At 54.6% G+C, this 17,390-nt stretch overlaps 1 protein-coding gene across 1 annotated transcript in view; it reads right to left on the bottom strand.

The window, feature by feature from the left end:
- Itpk1 (inositol-tetrakisphosphate 1-kinase) overlaps nucleotides 1–17,390 on the bottom strand; it is a 148,285-nt gene that overhangs the window by 25,037 nt on the left and 105,858 nt on the right. The window contains exon 4 of the mRNA XM_004635154.2: nucleotides 15,832–15,949. Within this exon, the coding sequence (XP_004635211.1) occupies nucleotides 15,832–15,949 (118 nt within the window). The remainder of the gene's footprint in view (nucleotides 1–15,831; nucleotides 15,950–17,390) is intronic.

Below are 17,390 nucleotides of genomic sequence, written 5' to 3'. Positions count from 1 at the left end.
CTCCGCGACGCGGAGGGTCAGAGACAGGAAGAGGGACGGAGAGAGGAACTGTGCTCTCTCGGGGCGCATCACTCAGGAGAACGATTAAAGCCTTTCCGCCGCACAACTCTTGTTGTGTGCTTTCCTGCTGGACGGGAGGGCGCCCGACAGTAAGGACTGAGGGTCCAGGCTGAACCCTGCACACTAGTGGCAGCGCCAGGAGCTTAGGCACTGGGATTTGCAGACAGCAGAGCAGAGTTTCCACTTCAGGGGATCCCAGCATAGAGAGGCACAGCCATCCAGGCAGGAGCTCGTGGGTCAGGATGTCCTTTTGAATTGCACCCAACAGAGGCCTGTGAGGAGGCAACAGGACTGGTGGAGGTGAAAATTTCACCTATGCAGATCCCCCACCTCAAGAGGGAACCTGGGCCCTCAAGACACCAGGCAGATGCCGGCTCCCAAAGACAGGTGCCCGACGGCTCATATCCAGGCTGTATTCAAGCAAATGAGTAACTAGAAAATGCCCTTCCTAGGCTCCCATCCTCTGGGCCTGGAGGGCGGGGGGACCACATCCTAAAGCTGCTGGCACCCAGCCCAGGGCACCCACCATGTGCACCTCAGGCGCCACTGTCCAGCTGGTTCAGCTCTGCTTTGTCAGGCCGCTCCCCTTTCCCAGCGCCCCCTCTCTATAGCAGGGAGCAGCCTTAGTCACACGGCCCATGAAGGCCCCACCATGCTGCAGGCACAGGAAAGCAGTCAGCCAACAGGGTCCAGGTTCTCACTCAGTCCTTGGAAAGCAAGAGCGGGGCAGGCCCAGAACCCTGCATCCTCAGGCCCAGGCTGGTGCAGGGACACAGGGAGGCCACACACCACCTCGAGGACACTGGACACCCAGCCTGCCTGGTGTCTTGGCCTCTTGGCCTATCCCACTGGGCATGGCCAGCATTGCCACAGTGGTCCCAGAGTAGGACTTCTTTCCAGCTGCCCCTCAGTGCTCCTGGAGTTGGTTAAGCCAGTAAGCTCCGCGGGACCCTGACCTACAACCAGCTCCTCTCCACACAGGCTCTGTATCCCCGGCATCCTGCCCACCGCCCCACTATCTAACCACCCTAGGATACTCCAGGTTATAGGTTCCCAGCTCCCCTTCCTAGAGCTGTCTAGAGGGTTCCTCAGCTCCAGGACCAGGAAGCCCAGGCCTCTCCAACCTGACCCTGAGTACCTTTCAGGATGGGCTGAACTGTGTCACCACCCCCTGAGCCTCAGAATGGCACTGCCCTCAGACAGGGGCTCTTTACTGAGGTAACTAAGGTCCACAGGGTTATTAGGGTGAATCTTGGTCCAGTGTGATTGGTGTCCTTGTCAAAGGAGGGTAGGGCACAGGCACACAGCAGGAAGAGCCTTGAAGAACGGAAAGAGCCACCTGCAGCCAGAGAGGAGACTGGAGGAAGCCAGGCCTGCTAGCCTCTCCATCTTGGACTTCTTCTGGCTTCAGAGCTGCAACAGTCCACTTGTGCTGAGGCCCCACCAGCACAGCACGGTGCCCCCAGCCACGCCCGGCTCCAGGCAGCTGAGCTCCCCATGTCCCACACCTCTGGGGCTTCCTCCCTTCTTCCTCCTCTCCCTCCTGCACCAATGACCCACCTTCAAGCACCCTTGGGTCCCACCTTGCCCCAGGCTCTGCAGGGTAAGCTGGCCCTTGCTGCCACCTCCCCTACTGCACTCACAGAGGACCAGCCAACTGTCACCCCTTCCCTGCACTGCGTGTGCTCTGTGGCCCTTCTCCAGTACCCTGCTCATTTTTGCCATGTTTAAGTTCTAATTCGGCAGCCACATGGTGCATTCTACATCACAGTAAGGACCGCCGCTCTGACAAGTGTAGGGTGTGAGGGTAAGCTGACAGGGGGACTAGGAGCCATGAACCCAGGAAGGAAAAGGAGGAGCACCTCGCAGGGGAGGTGAACTGCAGTCCCCCATCTTGCCACCATGTGGCGCTGTTGGTCTGGAACAGCCCAGAAGACCAAAGCAGGACTTAGCGCAGGCCTGGCAGGTTGCCCAGAGTCTCCTTGTCTTGAATTCTAGACACGGGAAGACAGCAGCTCTGAAAACAACCCAAATGGCTTTTTTGGCAACAGCAAGATGGTAGTCACCCAGCAATGCCCAAAAGCCCAGTTACGGGCATGGAGTGTGGGAAGTACCTACAGGCCTGAGCCAAGAGGTCACAAAGGCCTTGATGAAGGAGATGCAAGACAAATTCGATCTTCATCCTTACAGCAGCATGGGAAGGCTGGGCACAGGCTGGTGGGTGGTAACCCTTGTGCTCCCCACCCTAGGACGATGTCCAATCCACCTGGCTGGAAGGGTGCTGGGCATTAGTCACAGCAAACTACATGCCCTCCCTTAAGGTGACCGACCCTCCATCCATGCCTCTCCTAGGAGACCCCACTGTCAGGGACTCCACCTGTCACTGCCCTTGATGACTTCTCTCTTTGGCCCAAGGGGCCCTAGAAGGAGGGCTGACCAGGCACTCAGGGTTGGGGGAAATCTGAGCTGTTTCAGAGAGGAGTGGGCAAACCAGTACGCCCTGTAATCCCAGCAGTCTGGAGGCTGAGACAGGAGAAGTGAGTGTTCAAGCCCATTCCAGGCAATTTTCTGGGACACTGTCTCTAAATAAAAAAATTTTAAAAGGGCTGGGAATATAGCTTAGTACAAAGGCCCTGGGTTCAATCCCTAGTATGTGGGGAAAAAAACAGAACCCAACACACAACCAAAAACCACAAACAAAATCCAGAAACAATTAAATGGCACTGACATCACTCTGTGTATCTTTAGGCCCATTAACAGTCCCGCATAAGATAAAATTGAAATAACATGTTCTGTTTTGTTTGTTAAGACATTAAAACTTCTAGGCCCTGAAGCTGGCAAGCCCTGGGGGATGTGGGCGTAGGCGTCTGTCTGGCTCTTGGAAACCAGTGACATGAAAATCTGCTGCAGCTGTAGGTCAGCCCCTAGGAGCCTGGAGTCCCTGTCCTTGCAGCCCCCCAGGGTGCAGGCAGCAGTTCCTGTCAGGCCATGGAGGACACCGGGGCTATGCCTTCACCAGCCCCCAAACTCCGCACCAAAGGAGCTTCACTTGGGTTCTCAACGGAGATCTCACCTCTGGGTGCTGGCTCAGTACCCTCACAAGTGGCGCCTGGGGCCCACCATAAAGCTCTGCTTAGATGTCTAGATTGGCACGATACAGAAGCTCACGGAGGGCAGGGGCTGCCTGCGTCTGCCTGCTGTACACCTTGGGCCTGGCCTGCAGCCCGATGGCAGCAGGCCTCAAGGGTGCAGGGCTAACTGCCTCAGCTTGACTGGGCCATGGGTGCCCGGACCTTTGTCTGATGTTATTCTCGGGGTGTCTGGCTAAGCGTCTAGACCTGCAGGCTGAGGACAGCCGACTGCCCTCCCCAAGGCCACTGGGCTTCCTGCAATCAGCTGAAGGTCTGAGTGGAAACAGGTGGGTGAGGGAGAGTCCACTGCCCGGCGCTTCTACACTGGGACAGCGGTCACCTCCTGCACTTGGACCACAACTTGTGTCAGCAGCTCTCCTATCAGCAGCGCTCTTCACTTGGATTAGAACTTTCAGCATTCCTGGGTCTCCACACTCTAGTGTGAGCCAGTTCCTTCCATGTCTCCTTCCACTATGCAGTGACTCTCCATGCTGGCCCAGGGAGGCGGCACTGGCCCCAGCGCCTCAGAGCAGCAGAACATGGATCTGGAAGCAAGGCCAGCAGAGGTGCTCTTCCTTGGAATGTGTGTCCCCTACTCTAGGTCACCAGGTTCCCAAGCCACCGCATGAGCAGCCTGGATACTCTGTGACAGCCCAGCGAGCAACAGCCACGTGAAACTGCGCCGGAGGCCTGCTGGCTCATCAGCCAAGCCTCAGCTCCGGGGAGTGAAATAAACACCTGTTATTGGTGAAGCACTGTTTTGGCTTCCACCATAACAGATGAACAGAAGAGAGGCTGTGTGGGACAGGTTACACAGCGCGGGTGGGCTCAATGTCAACCACAAGAAGATGGCACAGGCAGCACATTCCCTGTGGGCACGAGGCCAGACGCTAAGGGCACTGCTCACAGAACTACTGCAAAGCCATGGGGCACATGACCACTATCTTCTCTGCTTGGCAGGTGAGGAAACATGCCTGGGGCAGTTAGGTGCTCAAGATCAAAGCCAACGTGTGGCACAGCGGGATTCCTGGGTAGGCAACAGGTACTCACAGCTGTGCCCACTGCCACCAGGCTGAGCCACCTCATGCCAGCCTTTGCAGCAAGAACCTTGGTCCCCTCCACTCCTATGTGAGAACACTGAGTCCTTAAAGAGTTAAGGCGCCATCCCCACTCCAAGACCAGGATATAGGGGTGGAGCCAGACCCACATCCCTGACAATGCATGGTAGCTCCTGGCTACTTGGCCGGATACTCCACACTGCCTGGGTGTGTGTGTATGACCCAGTCATTAGCTTCCTGCTCCATCCCTGGGGATAAGAACAGCCTCACAATAGGGCTGCTGTGAGGATGAATGAGTTAAAAAGAGGAACAGACACAGTAGACAGAAGTATGACACCATCCTGCCCATCCCTGTCATTACTTGTCCACCTCTTAGAAAGCTCCAAGGTCACCCTAGAGTGGCCTGGACACAGGGCATCAGACGCTGCAGATGGCGCATCTGCCCTGCTGTCAGTGAGACCCTCTGGACTTCAAACATCAAAGAGGCAACCTTTCCCAGCCATCTGTCCACGGTATCAGAGAGCCACTCTGCAGTGAGCTGCGAAGCCAGAGGGCCTGGAAATGTGGACTGTCCGGTCATGTAGCCAGAGAGCCACGGAGACCTGGGTCCCCTTCTCCTCCAGGCAGGCTGCACAGCTTAGAGGGCAAGGTGGGAAGCCGAAGAAAGGAACTTCGCGGTCCTGGCCATGCTCCTGCAGTCAGGAGCCTGCAGCACCACAGCCCCTCAGCAGCAGCCTTCAAGGGCCACGCCCACAGCCCACAGCCCAGCGCAAGAGTGGCACTCGCCTTCCTCGATCTCTTCTCTTCTCTCAGAGTACCATGATTTTTCTTCTATAAGTCTTTTATGTCCTTTGTGAGATTAATTCCTAAGTATTTCATTTTATTTTTTATTTACTTTTTTGTTTATTTTTTTACATATTTAGTACAGGATCTCCCTATGCAGCTTAAACTCTTAGTGATCCTCCTATTTTCAGCCTCTCCAGCACTGGAATTACAGGTGTGTGTCACCATGCCCAGACTTGGTTGCTGGCGCAGTGTACCTGGGGGCATGGCCCAGGGGAGCATGTGGTGTGCGGGATCAAACCTTGGTCCCTGCGCTTGCCTAAGCAGGTGCTTAGTCCACTGAGCTATTTTGCCGGCCCTTGGTAACCTGTTCTTGCTTACCTGCCTTTGCTCACCCCAGACTGGCCCTGGAAAGGTCCCTTTCCCAGCCCTTCCGCTGAAACGCAATTCCTGTTGCTGACGCCCCAGAACTGGGTCCAGGTCAGCGACTCAGCACCGGCAGGTGAAGACATTCCCACTCCCATCGTCCGTGGGTTCTTGGCAGCCCTCCGGAGCATCCTGTGGGCCTGCAGCACTGTCCACTCCCGCAGGCTGGGTATGTGCATCAATGGCTATAGTGTCACTCAGCCATGGCCCTCCCCAGATATATCTCTCCCCAAAGCCCTTCAATACCACTGTTTCAGTCTCTGGATCTGTCTCATCTGCTCCTGCCCACCGTCATCTCACCAGCCTGGGAATCTTTCCCTTCACGCTGCAACCGCCTCCACCCACAGGCGACACCAAGGCTAGCATTTCAGTCACTCAGGATCTGCAGCAGTGATCCCCACCCCAACAGCACAGCCAGGCCAGCTTCTCCTGAATGCCCCTCATTCTCCCTGGGGTGGCTCCCCATATCTCAGGCTAACTCACTCCAAGCACCATGTCCCAAGAAGCCTGTCCCTAAATGACCAGGGCTGCTCCTGCTTGGACCACAAGCCCACGACCCTCTCCCACATGGCATCAGCACCCTAAAGCGGTTTCTTCCCGAGGCTCCTCCAGTGCATGTGCTTCTTACAAACCCGAGTCCTGAAAGCACCTTCCTTCACTATCCAGCATGTGTTCCATCCCAGCTCTGCCCAGGGCACCTGAGGCCCCCACAGTAACAGGTGTCCCCTGTTTTTGGGGCCCTCATAGTTGGGCAGGGATGAGAGCAGCCTGCACAAATGACAAGGCAGTGTGGTTCATGTGACAGAGGACAGCCAAGAGCTCTGTGGGCAGGGAGGAGGCACTGTGGCCTGCAGGAGATGCAGCTCTGGGACTGAGGACATTCTGGACAGACAGCATGGACAAAGTCCAGGATCAGGAGGGTGCCTACGAAGGGTGGCAAGGCTTTAGGGGGAGCCTCCCCTGAGCCGAGGGCAGGCAGCCAGGGCTCCCTCACCGCAAATGCACAGCACAGTGACAGACCATACCAGGAAGGCATTCTGGGTGTTCATTGTGCAGACAGAGCCCTGAGGTCCCCAAGATTCTGTCCTAACACACACGATATGATGGCTGGACTACGTGGTGACAAACTCTGCCCTGTGGCAAGGTTCTAACAACACTGCTGACCTCAAAGCGTGGAGATGAGATAGGGGCCTTGCCTTTAGCACAGGTGCACTTAGAAACCAAGTGTCTTCTCTGAGGAGGAAGGCAGACACTCCAAGCACCAGGGTGGCCACTCTGCCTCAGCTGGTCTGAAGGTGGAGAGGCCACAGGACAGGACCTTAGCACGCGCAGGAGTCCACAACTAGAGAGGACACGGCTCAGTCCTACAACTTCAGGAACTGACTTCTGCCCACAAGAGTGCACTTAGCCCAGCTGGCCTGATGGCTTCGGCCTGTGACCCCCTTGAGAAGCCAGACACATGGGGACTTCTAGCTGACCCGACTGTGAATTAAGAAATGGGGCTGCCAATACCTCTCAGCCTGTCATTTGTTAGGCAGCAGTAAGGAACTACTACACTTTTATCATGAGTTTTCCAGAGGGAAACTTAATTCAGTTATTTGGAGCTGCCTAGGAGGAAGAGGAGCGCTTCTGCAATGGCTGCAGCCCTCTATCCCCCTCCCTGGTCCCTGAAGGCTCAGAGAGGCCAATGACTTGCCATAGCAGTGTCTGCTCCTTACTCGGCCCATTGGATGCAGATGGGTAGCTGCAGGAAGATGCTTAAAGGCTGATGACCAGCCTGTAACGGAGCTGGGCTGTTCCTGGACCAGGACAGAGGGAAACGAACAGCTCAGATATAGTAACTCCCAGCAGGGGCCAGTTCAGCAGGACGGGGCATGTGATGGGGGGGCAGGGGTATGTGTGTGGTTTTCCTCCTAACTGATCTGGGGACCCATCTTATCTCATTAGGCCAGACAGCGACATGCACCAGGAATGTTCAAGCCAGGGGTGGAGAAGCCAGACACTGACCTAGGTGGAGACAGACATTGCTGAGCTCTGACCAGCCACCAGAAACATGGGGTAGCCCATGGCAGCTGTTCCTGATTCACAGCATCTTCTGGTCCCCAGGCGGGCGTCACTGCTCCACTCAGCTTCAGCTCCCAACTGTGGCACCTATTTGTGTCCAAGACACTGTAAAAATAATGTCCGGAGCACCCTTTCAAGCACTGCAGGTTCTAAAAGCAAAAGTGCCGCTTGGCCCTCGTGTGAAGATGACACCAGCCGCGAGGAAACTTCAGACTCCTTAACAATGAGACAATTCCCTTCCTACAAAGCGGGCTCCAATCAGTAAGAAAAGACCAACAACTCAATAGAGATGGGCAGACACTATGAAAAGATTCACTCATGGAAGAAATGCAAAAGGCAGCAGGCACACAGACAGACGCGCGATCTTGCCAACAACAACAAATGAAGATGAGCTGGATGTCACCTCCCCGGAGCAGACGGCAGGACTAGGAGTAAAACTGTTCAAACTTTTGAAGGGCAATGTGGCAAGTTCTGCCAATATGTTTAGAGTCTTTGATCCAGAAATTCCACTTCTAAGGTTTAATTTCATAAAAATAGGCGGAGACCCATTTACTGTAACCTAGCTTCTTTTAAACAAATCCAAACAAAATTGGAATAACCTTATGAGCCTAAATAATTGAGCAGATTATGACTCACTTGTTTATATGCTGAAACACTGCATTTCTATCAAAAAGGCGGACCTCTCTCCCTCATCTCTATAGGCAGCCATGGAAAGACGCCAAGATATGTATCAAGCAAGAATATAAGCTGTTCCATATATGAAATATGACTCTGCTTCTATTTTTAAAGTGCAAAAAATATTTCTGCAAAGTATGAGAAGACTCTAGAAGGAAAATTCTCAACTATGAGTGACGGCTGCCTCTGTAGACGTGGGAGTCACCAGCCACGAGGGTCCTCAGGTCATGCAGAGAGTCAAGAAAAGACGGAAGCTTGGGCCCCTTGGGGCTCCAGCTGGTGCCAAAGGCCTCCACCAGGGGCCCAACAAACAGGGCAGTGAGCTTCACAGCAGATGAAGAAAGCGAATGACTCCTGGTGCATTTTGCTGATTTTCAGGAGTGTTTTCTCACACCGAAGCTTGCATCTGTGAAACCGAGAGGTGTCTTGTAACCCATGGCATGATATGATTTACTTACCATTTTCTGTTCTCTTCCTGGAATATAAAGATCAGTGCATCTTACAACTGGCGATAAAATTCAGTACACGTCCCTATCTTGGACTCAACATTCAAACTAGCACCTTAAAGACTGAAAAATTCTGCAGCAAACAACTCCTGCGCCAACACATCTTCCAATGTATCTGTGGCTCTTCCTTCTCTTCCTTCCCCTCCCTTTGTTTACATATGAGGCTGTGCACGGGCTCTGTGTGCCCCGTGAACAGCAATAATGAAGCAGCTGGGGGTTCCTGGAGCTGCCGAGGGTAGGAGCAGACGGGACAGAATGCGTAAACGTCTGCATGACACCTACTACGGCAGCCACTTGACAAACCGCATAGCAGCAAATGCTGTGGGCCAGATCCATGGACAGGTGCTGAAATGGCAGAGCAAGGGCCGGAGGAGGAACGGACCACAGGGAAGCAGAGATCTTAAAAGGCAGCACCAACGATAAGGAACAAAACAGAAATCTAGTGGAAACCTCACAGACTTTAGCCAAATAGCGCTGTAGGTGTACAGGTTGTCGGGTGGCTCCTGATTGCACCTCAGGTGGGGTCAGCGTCTCTGGGGTTTGTTAGGTTCCTGCCCCAAAATAACATATACTCAATCTGATCTGGGACGCACTAGACAAGCCCACAGGGAGGGACACTGCAAGCTGAACGGTCAAGGTGGATAGCTTTCCCTTTAAAATCAAGGACAAGACAGGGATGTCCACTAGCATCACTCCTGTTCAATACAGTAACTGAAACATCAGCCAGAGCCGACAGGCAACAGAAAGAACTAAAAAGAGTACGTATAGGAAAAGGAAGAAGTCGAATTATCATTAGCCAGAGGTGACATAATCCTTTACATAGAAGATTAAAAAAAAACTGGTTATACACATGCTCAAGACTGAACCTAGATCCATATCAAAACGTACCAATATAAAATCAAATGGATCAAAGATGTGAATATTAAAACAGAAACATTTACTCTCCAGTCCACCGAGAGTAGACAGCCAGCCCTGCCTGTGTGCACGCCTGCACCCCTACCGCCATGGCGCCAATCCGCCAGCACTCACCCCACGGCAGAGCTTCTCCCAGAATCACTTCTTCCAGACTCTAAGGAAGGTTCTTTTCCTTATACTACCCATTTTCAATCCAGTTTCCAAACTGCCTCCAAGATGAACCCTAGTGGAGAAGCACGGTGTGCGCCATGTGCATCCCTCCACCAGGAGGCCCGGCAACGGCCTGGCCACCCGCTACCTCCAGAGCTCCTGTGTGGGTGGTTCTAGGCAGAGGCCAGAGAGCCACTCCTCATCCTAAAGCTGTCAGAACCCTAACGGAGTTCTCTAGTCCCTGCCCTTGGCCCAAGACCTTCTTATCTGCTACCCCTACAGACAGGCACACAAACCCACAGCATCCAGTCATAGCCCAGGTGCCTTCTCACACATGGGTCAGGTGATGCCGGACCAGCTAGACCCTTGCCCAGCACTGTCCTTCTCTGGAGCCTGGCCTCTGTGGCACGGGGAGCCACCCTGGAGGACTAGCCTGCAGACCCACACAAGGCGAACTGCAGAGTGCAGCTGCTGCCCCCTCACACCCTCAGGCCTCTGCTTCATGCCATCTAGTTCCTGGGAGCTTCTGCCCTTGGTCTGAATTGGATCTAGCTGGCTGTTCCTCTGCCTCAGGGGTGGGGACTGGGGATGGATGTGGCTGCAGGCACAGGTTTGTCCCCAAGTACCTCATTTATGTGGAACATTGTGCCCAGGCTCTTGGCAGGTCACTCTGCAACTTCACAGTCCGATGAGCTCTAGCTGCGGCATGGAAGGGGCTCTTCCTGAGCTCAAAGGCTAAGGCCACAGCCAGCCAGAGGAGGAATGGTCATTCCAAATGCCCTTTCCACATAGCAAAGTAGGGGCTCCCAAAGTAGAAACTCACATCTTGGGTAGTGGCGTGGCGCACCACTAGTGTTCCCCAAAATTTATCCTAGTACTTCTCCCACAAGTGACAAAACTCCCAAATTTCAGTTTAGCATATCGCTACCCAGAAGGAGGACTCCATTTCCTGATTCCCTAGCAGCTTGGCAATGACTAATTCTGGCCAGTGACACAGGAGGAGCAACATGCTGCAGCTTTCAGAATCCTTCCTTATAACAAATAGGGCCTCTTCCCATCGTTCTTCTCTGTCCTACATCTAGGTCTGGATGTGATGGTGAAAGCTTAGCTACCTGTGGACCAGGAGGGCCATCTTACCAGAGATCAACAGCTGGAAGAGCCTGAGTGCCACCCCCCCCACCCCCCACACACAGTGCTGGACGGCCTTCTGGGCCTTGGTATCAGAAAGGGACCTGCCTGAGGCCCCATTATTCTAATCTCCTGTGGCTGCACTGCCCTACATGCTAATTACATGGGCAGGTTTGAGGCTGGCAAAGAGAAAGGACACGCTCCCCTCCAGTTCTCTGTGACAGGAGGTGAGCTCTGATAATGTGAGGTAGAGGTGGTAACGACCACATATGGGACACAAGGTACTCAAGTGAGCCTGGGGCTTCCGACAGCAAACCTTAGCTCAACTGGGCAAGGGCTGTAGCTGCTCTATATAACACAAGGGTCCACCTGAGTATGGACCTCGGTCTACATGCTCTGGCTGGGGACACAGTAGAGGCCCGCTCCCTGTCCTACTCAACCGGGAGCCACACAGTCCTGGCACTGCCTCCCAGCTTGGTCTGCCCTATAGCCTGGGTTCTCTAAACAGGGAGAGTGCCTCAGCCTGGGGGAAGCTGGCAGCTCAGAAAGACTTGGCCAAGGCCCTCCTCCAACACAAAAGCAGTGTCACTTGGATTGCTATAATTATCGGTAACTTCTGGGGTAATTATGTCTGTTTACAGTAGTGCCTCCAGGAATAGCAGGGAGTGGGCTGCAGGAGCTCCAAGCATGTTCCTCCAGGGTGGCTCTGCCTGGCAGAAAGGGTAGGAGGGGGTCTAGAGGAGGCCAGGTCAGTCCTCTCGTGGGCAGGAAAAGCTCCAGGAAGACCCAGGCTCTGGAAGAATACAAGCTACACTTGACAAGCACAGTAAGGAAAATCCAGCTGCAGCCTTGACAGGCCCCCAACAAGTTCTGTCAGCTAGGACCAGGCCTGCTTTGGGATTCAGCGACAAGCTCTCTGGGACGACCCTCCTGGCTCTTGCTGCAGGAAGCTCCCAAGCCGGTGATGGGTAAGACGGGCTGTGGACTCAGTGTAAAGACCACTGCCTGATGCTGTCCCCACCTCAGGCCTGTCAACCAGCCCATGAGCCTGTGGCTGGGTGTGAACCACTGCTGAAGGCCTAGGACCCAGGTCCCAGTCACCTCTCGGCAGCCCACTGTGATGACCTCTAGAAGCTGTCGCCAAACACATCTGCACCTAAGACCTCATCCCCTCACTCACAAGAGCCGGGGCCTGCAGCACCACCCACCAAGGATGTGTTCCTTGCTGCACCCTCGGGCCAGATGGCTCCAGATGACCTCTCCCAGCTGCGCTCATCACACTGTCCCATCTGCAGCCCATGCTGCTATACCCTTGAACTCACCATCCAAGCCACTGCTGTAGGACCCCCAGGGAGGAGGCTCCCCACCAGGCCCAGAGCCTGCTTGCCTGAAATGGGCTCTAAATTTCTAAGCCTCTGTCTCATCCCCATCCCAGCAAGACTCTCAGGCCTGGGCCCATATCTCTGTCTTTGATTCCATACAAACAAAAACCTTTGGCCAGAGAGTGAGCTCCCGGGCATGCGGAAGGCACAGGCCTCATCCTAAGGGTCGGCCTGAGAGACAGCTTAGCTCGGTGAGCTGTGCGCTTGCTCACAGAGAGGTGCAGGTGAGCCACGTGACCACCCTCCTCTCAGCCACGGGGGCAAGTAAGAGAGCAAAAGCAGGGTCTGAGGGACAAGCTGGTGTTTAAGGAGCCATGCAGGAACCCCCTAGGGCCCCAATGCCCTAAGAGGACAGGGAACAGACGGCCAGCCTGAGGGGGAATGGCCCCAGGCCCCAAGGCTTTGTATGCCAGCCAGCCAGAGGGACTGGGGAAGGCCCAGGGAGAAAACTCTGTGCCCCACTGAGGTGGGGTCACCCCATTCAATATCACACGGGCCAAGGCGGTTCCTTTGCCAACCAGATCCAGAAGCTGACCTCTGCTCTCAGGCTCCTCCACGTCCCTGTGGGACCTTGCTCTGGGCAACCCAGACTCCATTGCAGCAGTGGGAACACCAACTGAACCCAAGCTCTCCCATCCCGTGGCTCAGCACCCCAACACAACTCCCCACCGGACCCAGACAAGCCTAATTCCAGAGCCAGGCAAACAGGCACACAGGAGTGTGTGTGTGTGTGTGTGTGTGTGTGTGTGTGTGTGTACACACACGCATGTGTGCAAGCTCCCTGTAGCTGACCTTCTGCCTGGCACTGCTACGCTCTTTCTAGTGCACACAGCACTCACGCGTGCTCCTCTGCCACGCTGCACCCGCTCCCCAGACACAGGTCCAACCTTCACACACACACACACACACACACACACACACACACCATCTGGCCACCGCCCAGATTTTTAACCCCTAAATACGTGCCAACAGGCTCTATAACCTAACCCAGTTACCTGGGCCCCAGCCCTGCAGTGGGAGCAGCAGCCAACACAGCTGCTGTCCCCAGGTGACCCATTGGGCCATGCAGCAGCTGAGTCGCTGCAGGTGTCATCCCAGCATCCTCATCTCTTTCTAGCACATAGGCTGGGCTGGACCGAGTGACTCACCCAAGACCACACGGCCAGCCGGGGGCCAGATTCAGACCCAGCCTTCATCTGTCTCCCTCTGGACTCCCATGTTACCAGCTCTGAAATGGCCCCTTGATGGCAGCTTCCCAATCCCCTGAACCCTCACTCCTAATCCACTGTTCGAGGCCATCTTCCTCCACCAGCTAGGCCTTCTTACACAGGACAGTATTCTCAGGAGCTGTTCTCTTGTGACATACTATCTGATGAGTGCCAGGCGCCCAGGGAGTGAAGCCTCTAGATCCTTACAGGACCACCAGGCCTAGCACCCCGCTCCTCCCTTGAACATGGCCAGTCTCTCAGGACTGGAGTGTCATTCTCATGTGGCCAGGCCTCAGATGCTTGCCAGATCTAGCACCTCTGGCCATGGACATGAAAGTCAAGCTTGAGTGCTGGAAGTTAGGAGCCTGAGAGGCAGAGCCTCGTGATGCTGGCCCAAGCTGCGTCTTCTTAGTGTGTCTGCGCATTCCTATAGATCTCTGCTATGACTGGCTATGGTGTATGCCCATCCCTCAAAAGTGTGTGTGACTGGAAGCTTGGTCTCCAGGGTGGGGGTACAGATAGGTAGTGGAACCTCTTGGAGGTGGAGCCTGTTGAGAGGTCCTGAAGTCACTGGGCTATGGGGCAGTTCTCATAGAGGGCTGTGATAATGGGGCACACCTGGCCTACCCATCCTCTCTGCTCCTGGTTCAAGATGTAATTATCAGCAGGCATGGTGGCGCACATCTGTAAATCCCGGCACTCAGGAGTCTGAGGCAGGAGGATCATTGCAAGTTCAAGACCAGCCTGAGCTACAAAGTGAGCTCTATCTAGGCCAGCCTGAACTGCATAGTGAGACCTGTCTCAAAGAGACAACAAAACAAACCTAATTATCTGTTTCTTCCTGCATGCTGCCACCATTGCTAAGGTGAAACAGACAAGGGATAAAGGGATGGCTTTTGCTGGAGCCTGTGCTATAATGTTTAGATTTTTTTCAGCCTCCAAACTTGTGTGGTAAAGAAACCTCTTTTCTTTATACAGGTAGCCTATCTCAGGTAATTAATGGGCACAAAAAGCCAGCTGATGCAGTTGCACCTTAAGATGGGCAGGGTCGTCGTGCTCACTAGAGCAGCGAGAGGAAGAACACGAGTCGGCCGCCTAGGCTCGAGGTGCAGCCCTAACAAGGCGCTCCCCTTTCCCATGGTGACGCCCTTGCAGACAGGCTTCCCTGCTCCCTGAGGGGGAAACTGGGTGGAGCTCCTAGGCCTGGGCAAACCATTTTCCCTTAAAATGAAACAAGAGCTCTTGGCAAGGAAACCGGGTTCCCAGGAATAATGCCAGGAGGTTACTGTTGACATGAACTCCCCAGAGCCCTGCTCATATATGTACACACCTTGAAAGGGCAGTCTGGACTTCTCTGGAGCTGCCCTGCTTAGGGCACAGGCGGGAGAGAAGTCCTTGGGGATCAGAGCCTGCACCTGGGACAGGTCCCGCAGCTAAGAGGGAGGCTGCTTCCACAAGACCACAGCACATGCCACAAGACCCAGCAGCCAGTTACTATGGTGGTGAGTATAGTGGCTTGTATCTAGTGTCCCCCCGAGCCTGTGTTCATAGCTGGGAGGTGACCGGACGATGGTTGTGAGATGCTGGATCTAGGGTGTATGATACCGGGATTAAGGCTGTAGGGTACTAAATTAGTGCACTGACTGGAACTGCATAGTTCTGAATGGGTTTATTGGAAACAGAAGTTTCAGCCTGGGTGTGGACAGCAGCACCCAAAAGGTTTGTAGCCTGTCTGGGAAGAAAAGGGACAGCAGGCTCACTTCTGCAGCTGCATCTTGCCTGCTGTGCCATGCACGGCTTCTCCTCTCATGTCCCCCTGCCATGGCACCCTGCCTTGGAGCCAGCTGAACAGGGACTAAATCCTCTACGGCTGTGAGCTAAAATAAACCTTTCCTCCTTCAACCTGTGTGTGCCGGGTCTTTTGTCCCAGCAATGAGGTACAACCAAGACACTGGTTTGGGTGAAATGACCCTAATTTTTATTTGTCTCCTTTGCCTGATTACCTAAGTCTATTTGCAAGCCTGCCACCTTCCTACTCCTTAGATTCCCGCTCCCTGACCCCATGTCATCAGGACACTGTATGACCAACAGAAAACAAACCAAATCTTCTCTGTGGTCAGAGCCACTCTCCCAAGGGTCACGCTGAGGCTTGTATTTCCTAACTCTGTGGTCATAGAGGAGAATGGAGGGCCACCTTGACTGCTCCTGATGAAACCCAAGCACCTTCACGCCAAGTGCCACACAGACAAGTCCCCACACCCCACCACACCCCACCACACACCATGACCTCCTGTGACTGCAGGGGTGGGCTGCCTGCCACAGACGCTGAGCATGCACATCCCTACCTTTCATGTACGCCTCAATCTTCCGGATGAGCTCATAGGACTTGGAGCGGTCCAGTAGTGTTCTGATGGCGGGGAGAGGGTCCAGGACGATGGTCTCGGGATGTGCGTCGATGTACTCCTGAGAGGAAAGCACAGTGCTGGTCAGAGAGGAGCTGGGGTTGACATGGAAGGGGAGGAGGGGGAGGAGGTGAGTGGAAGGGGGAAGGGGAGGGGAAGGGAAGAGGCGAAATTGTGTCCCTCAAGTCCTCCATACATTTACCCCTGCCTGGGACCTTGGTTAGACCAATCACAGCATCCCCAGGCTGCTGGCTTAGGAGAGGGAACATGACCTTGAGTCCATCCAAACACCACCAGGCTCAGGCCTCTTGCTAGGAATCCTGGGAGGAGAATACTCTCAGCCTCCTAGAAGAAGCATGCACACTGGCAGCTGTGAGCAGTCCCCACTGGAACTCAAGGGAAGGCCTAACTGAGGGGTGAGCTCAGAAAACAGCCAAGAACAGAACATCCAGGTTCTAGTCAGGTTGCTTGGCCCCTGGATACAGCCTCAGCTGACCCAGGATTTGCTCCATGTCCTGATTGCCTCTGTGACTCTGTCAGTGTGCCCACCCAGCACCCTGTGCTGAGGAGTCTAAGTTGGGGGTGGGGGGGAGACTGTGAGAACCTGTGGGGAGGTGATGGAGAAAAGAAAGCAACACCCTGGGCCGTCCCGTCGATATCCACCCGCTTCACAGTAGGCACAATGGAAATACAGGACAAAGTCTGACAAAAGTCCACCTTAAGGGAATTTAGCACCTTACAGAGCCACATGAAAATACATACATTTCTGTTGCTTTAAGCCACCCGAGAGGTGGTTGTGACAGTCCTGGACAACACATATGCCAGCTTGCTCCATCCCCCGCCACCCAAGGCACCCTCACCGCCGTGGGGCCCACACGCCAGCTGGGGCAAAGGACAGGCGAAAAGCCCTCATAGTGCTCTTTTCTTTATCAACAAAAACACAGACCTCTTGGCGACACTTTTTCGGGGAACTTCTTTTGATCTTAGGCATCATTTCAGGAGCACTTGGCGAGGGCCAGAGATTCAGACCCACATCTTGGGTGGCATCTGTCTCTGCTGCACCCGACACAACGGCACTTGCTTGGGAGCTTTTCCGTCTTCTCTGGGTGCCCAGCAACTTCCCCCGGTTCTAGGTGGTGCCAGTGTACACCTGGGGAGGCCTTGCACTGGTCCCCACTCTGACCAGTTCTCTGGGACTCACCTGCTGCCACCCTTAGAGGTCTCCCTCACTGCAGACTGCACGCTGCACACATGCCTCAGGTCTCCCTCACTGCACCCTGCACACTGCACACATGCCTCGCACGTGCCTCGGGTCTCCCTCATTGCACGCTACACACTGCGTGTGTGCCTCAGGTCTCCCTCACTGCACGCTACACACTGTATGTGTGCCTCAGGTCTCCCTTACTGTACAATACACACTGCGTGTGTGCCTCAGGCCTCCTTCACTGCACACTGCACACGGGCCTCGGTCTCCCTCACTGCACACTGCACACGGGCCTCGG

Source organism: Octodon degus, unplaced genomic scaffold (genome assembly GCF_000260255.1).
Source record: "Octodon degus isolate 3935 unplaced genomic scaffold, OctDeg1.0 scaffold00070, whole genome shotgun sequence".
Taxonomy (NCBI): Eukaryota; Metazoa; Chordata; class Mammalia; order Rodentia; family Octodontidae; genus Octodon; species Octodon degus.
Note: the sequence above shows the minus strand (reverse complement) of the source record. Positions and strands in the feature narration are given on the sequence as shown.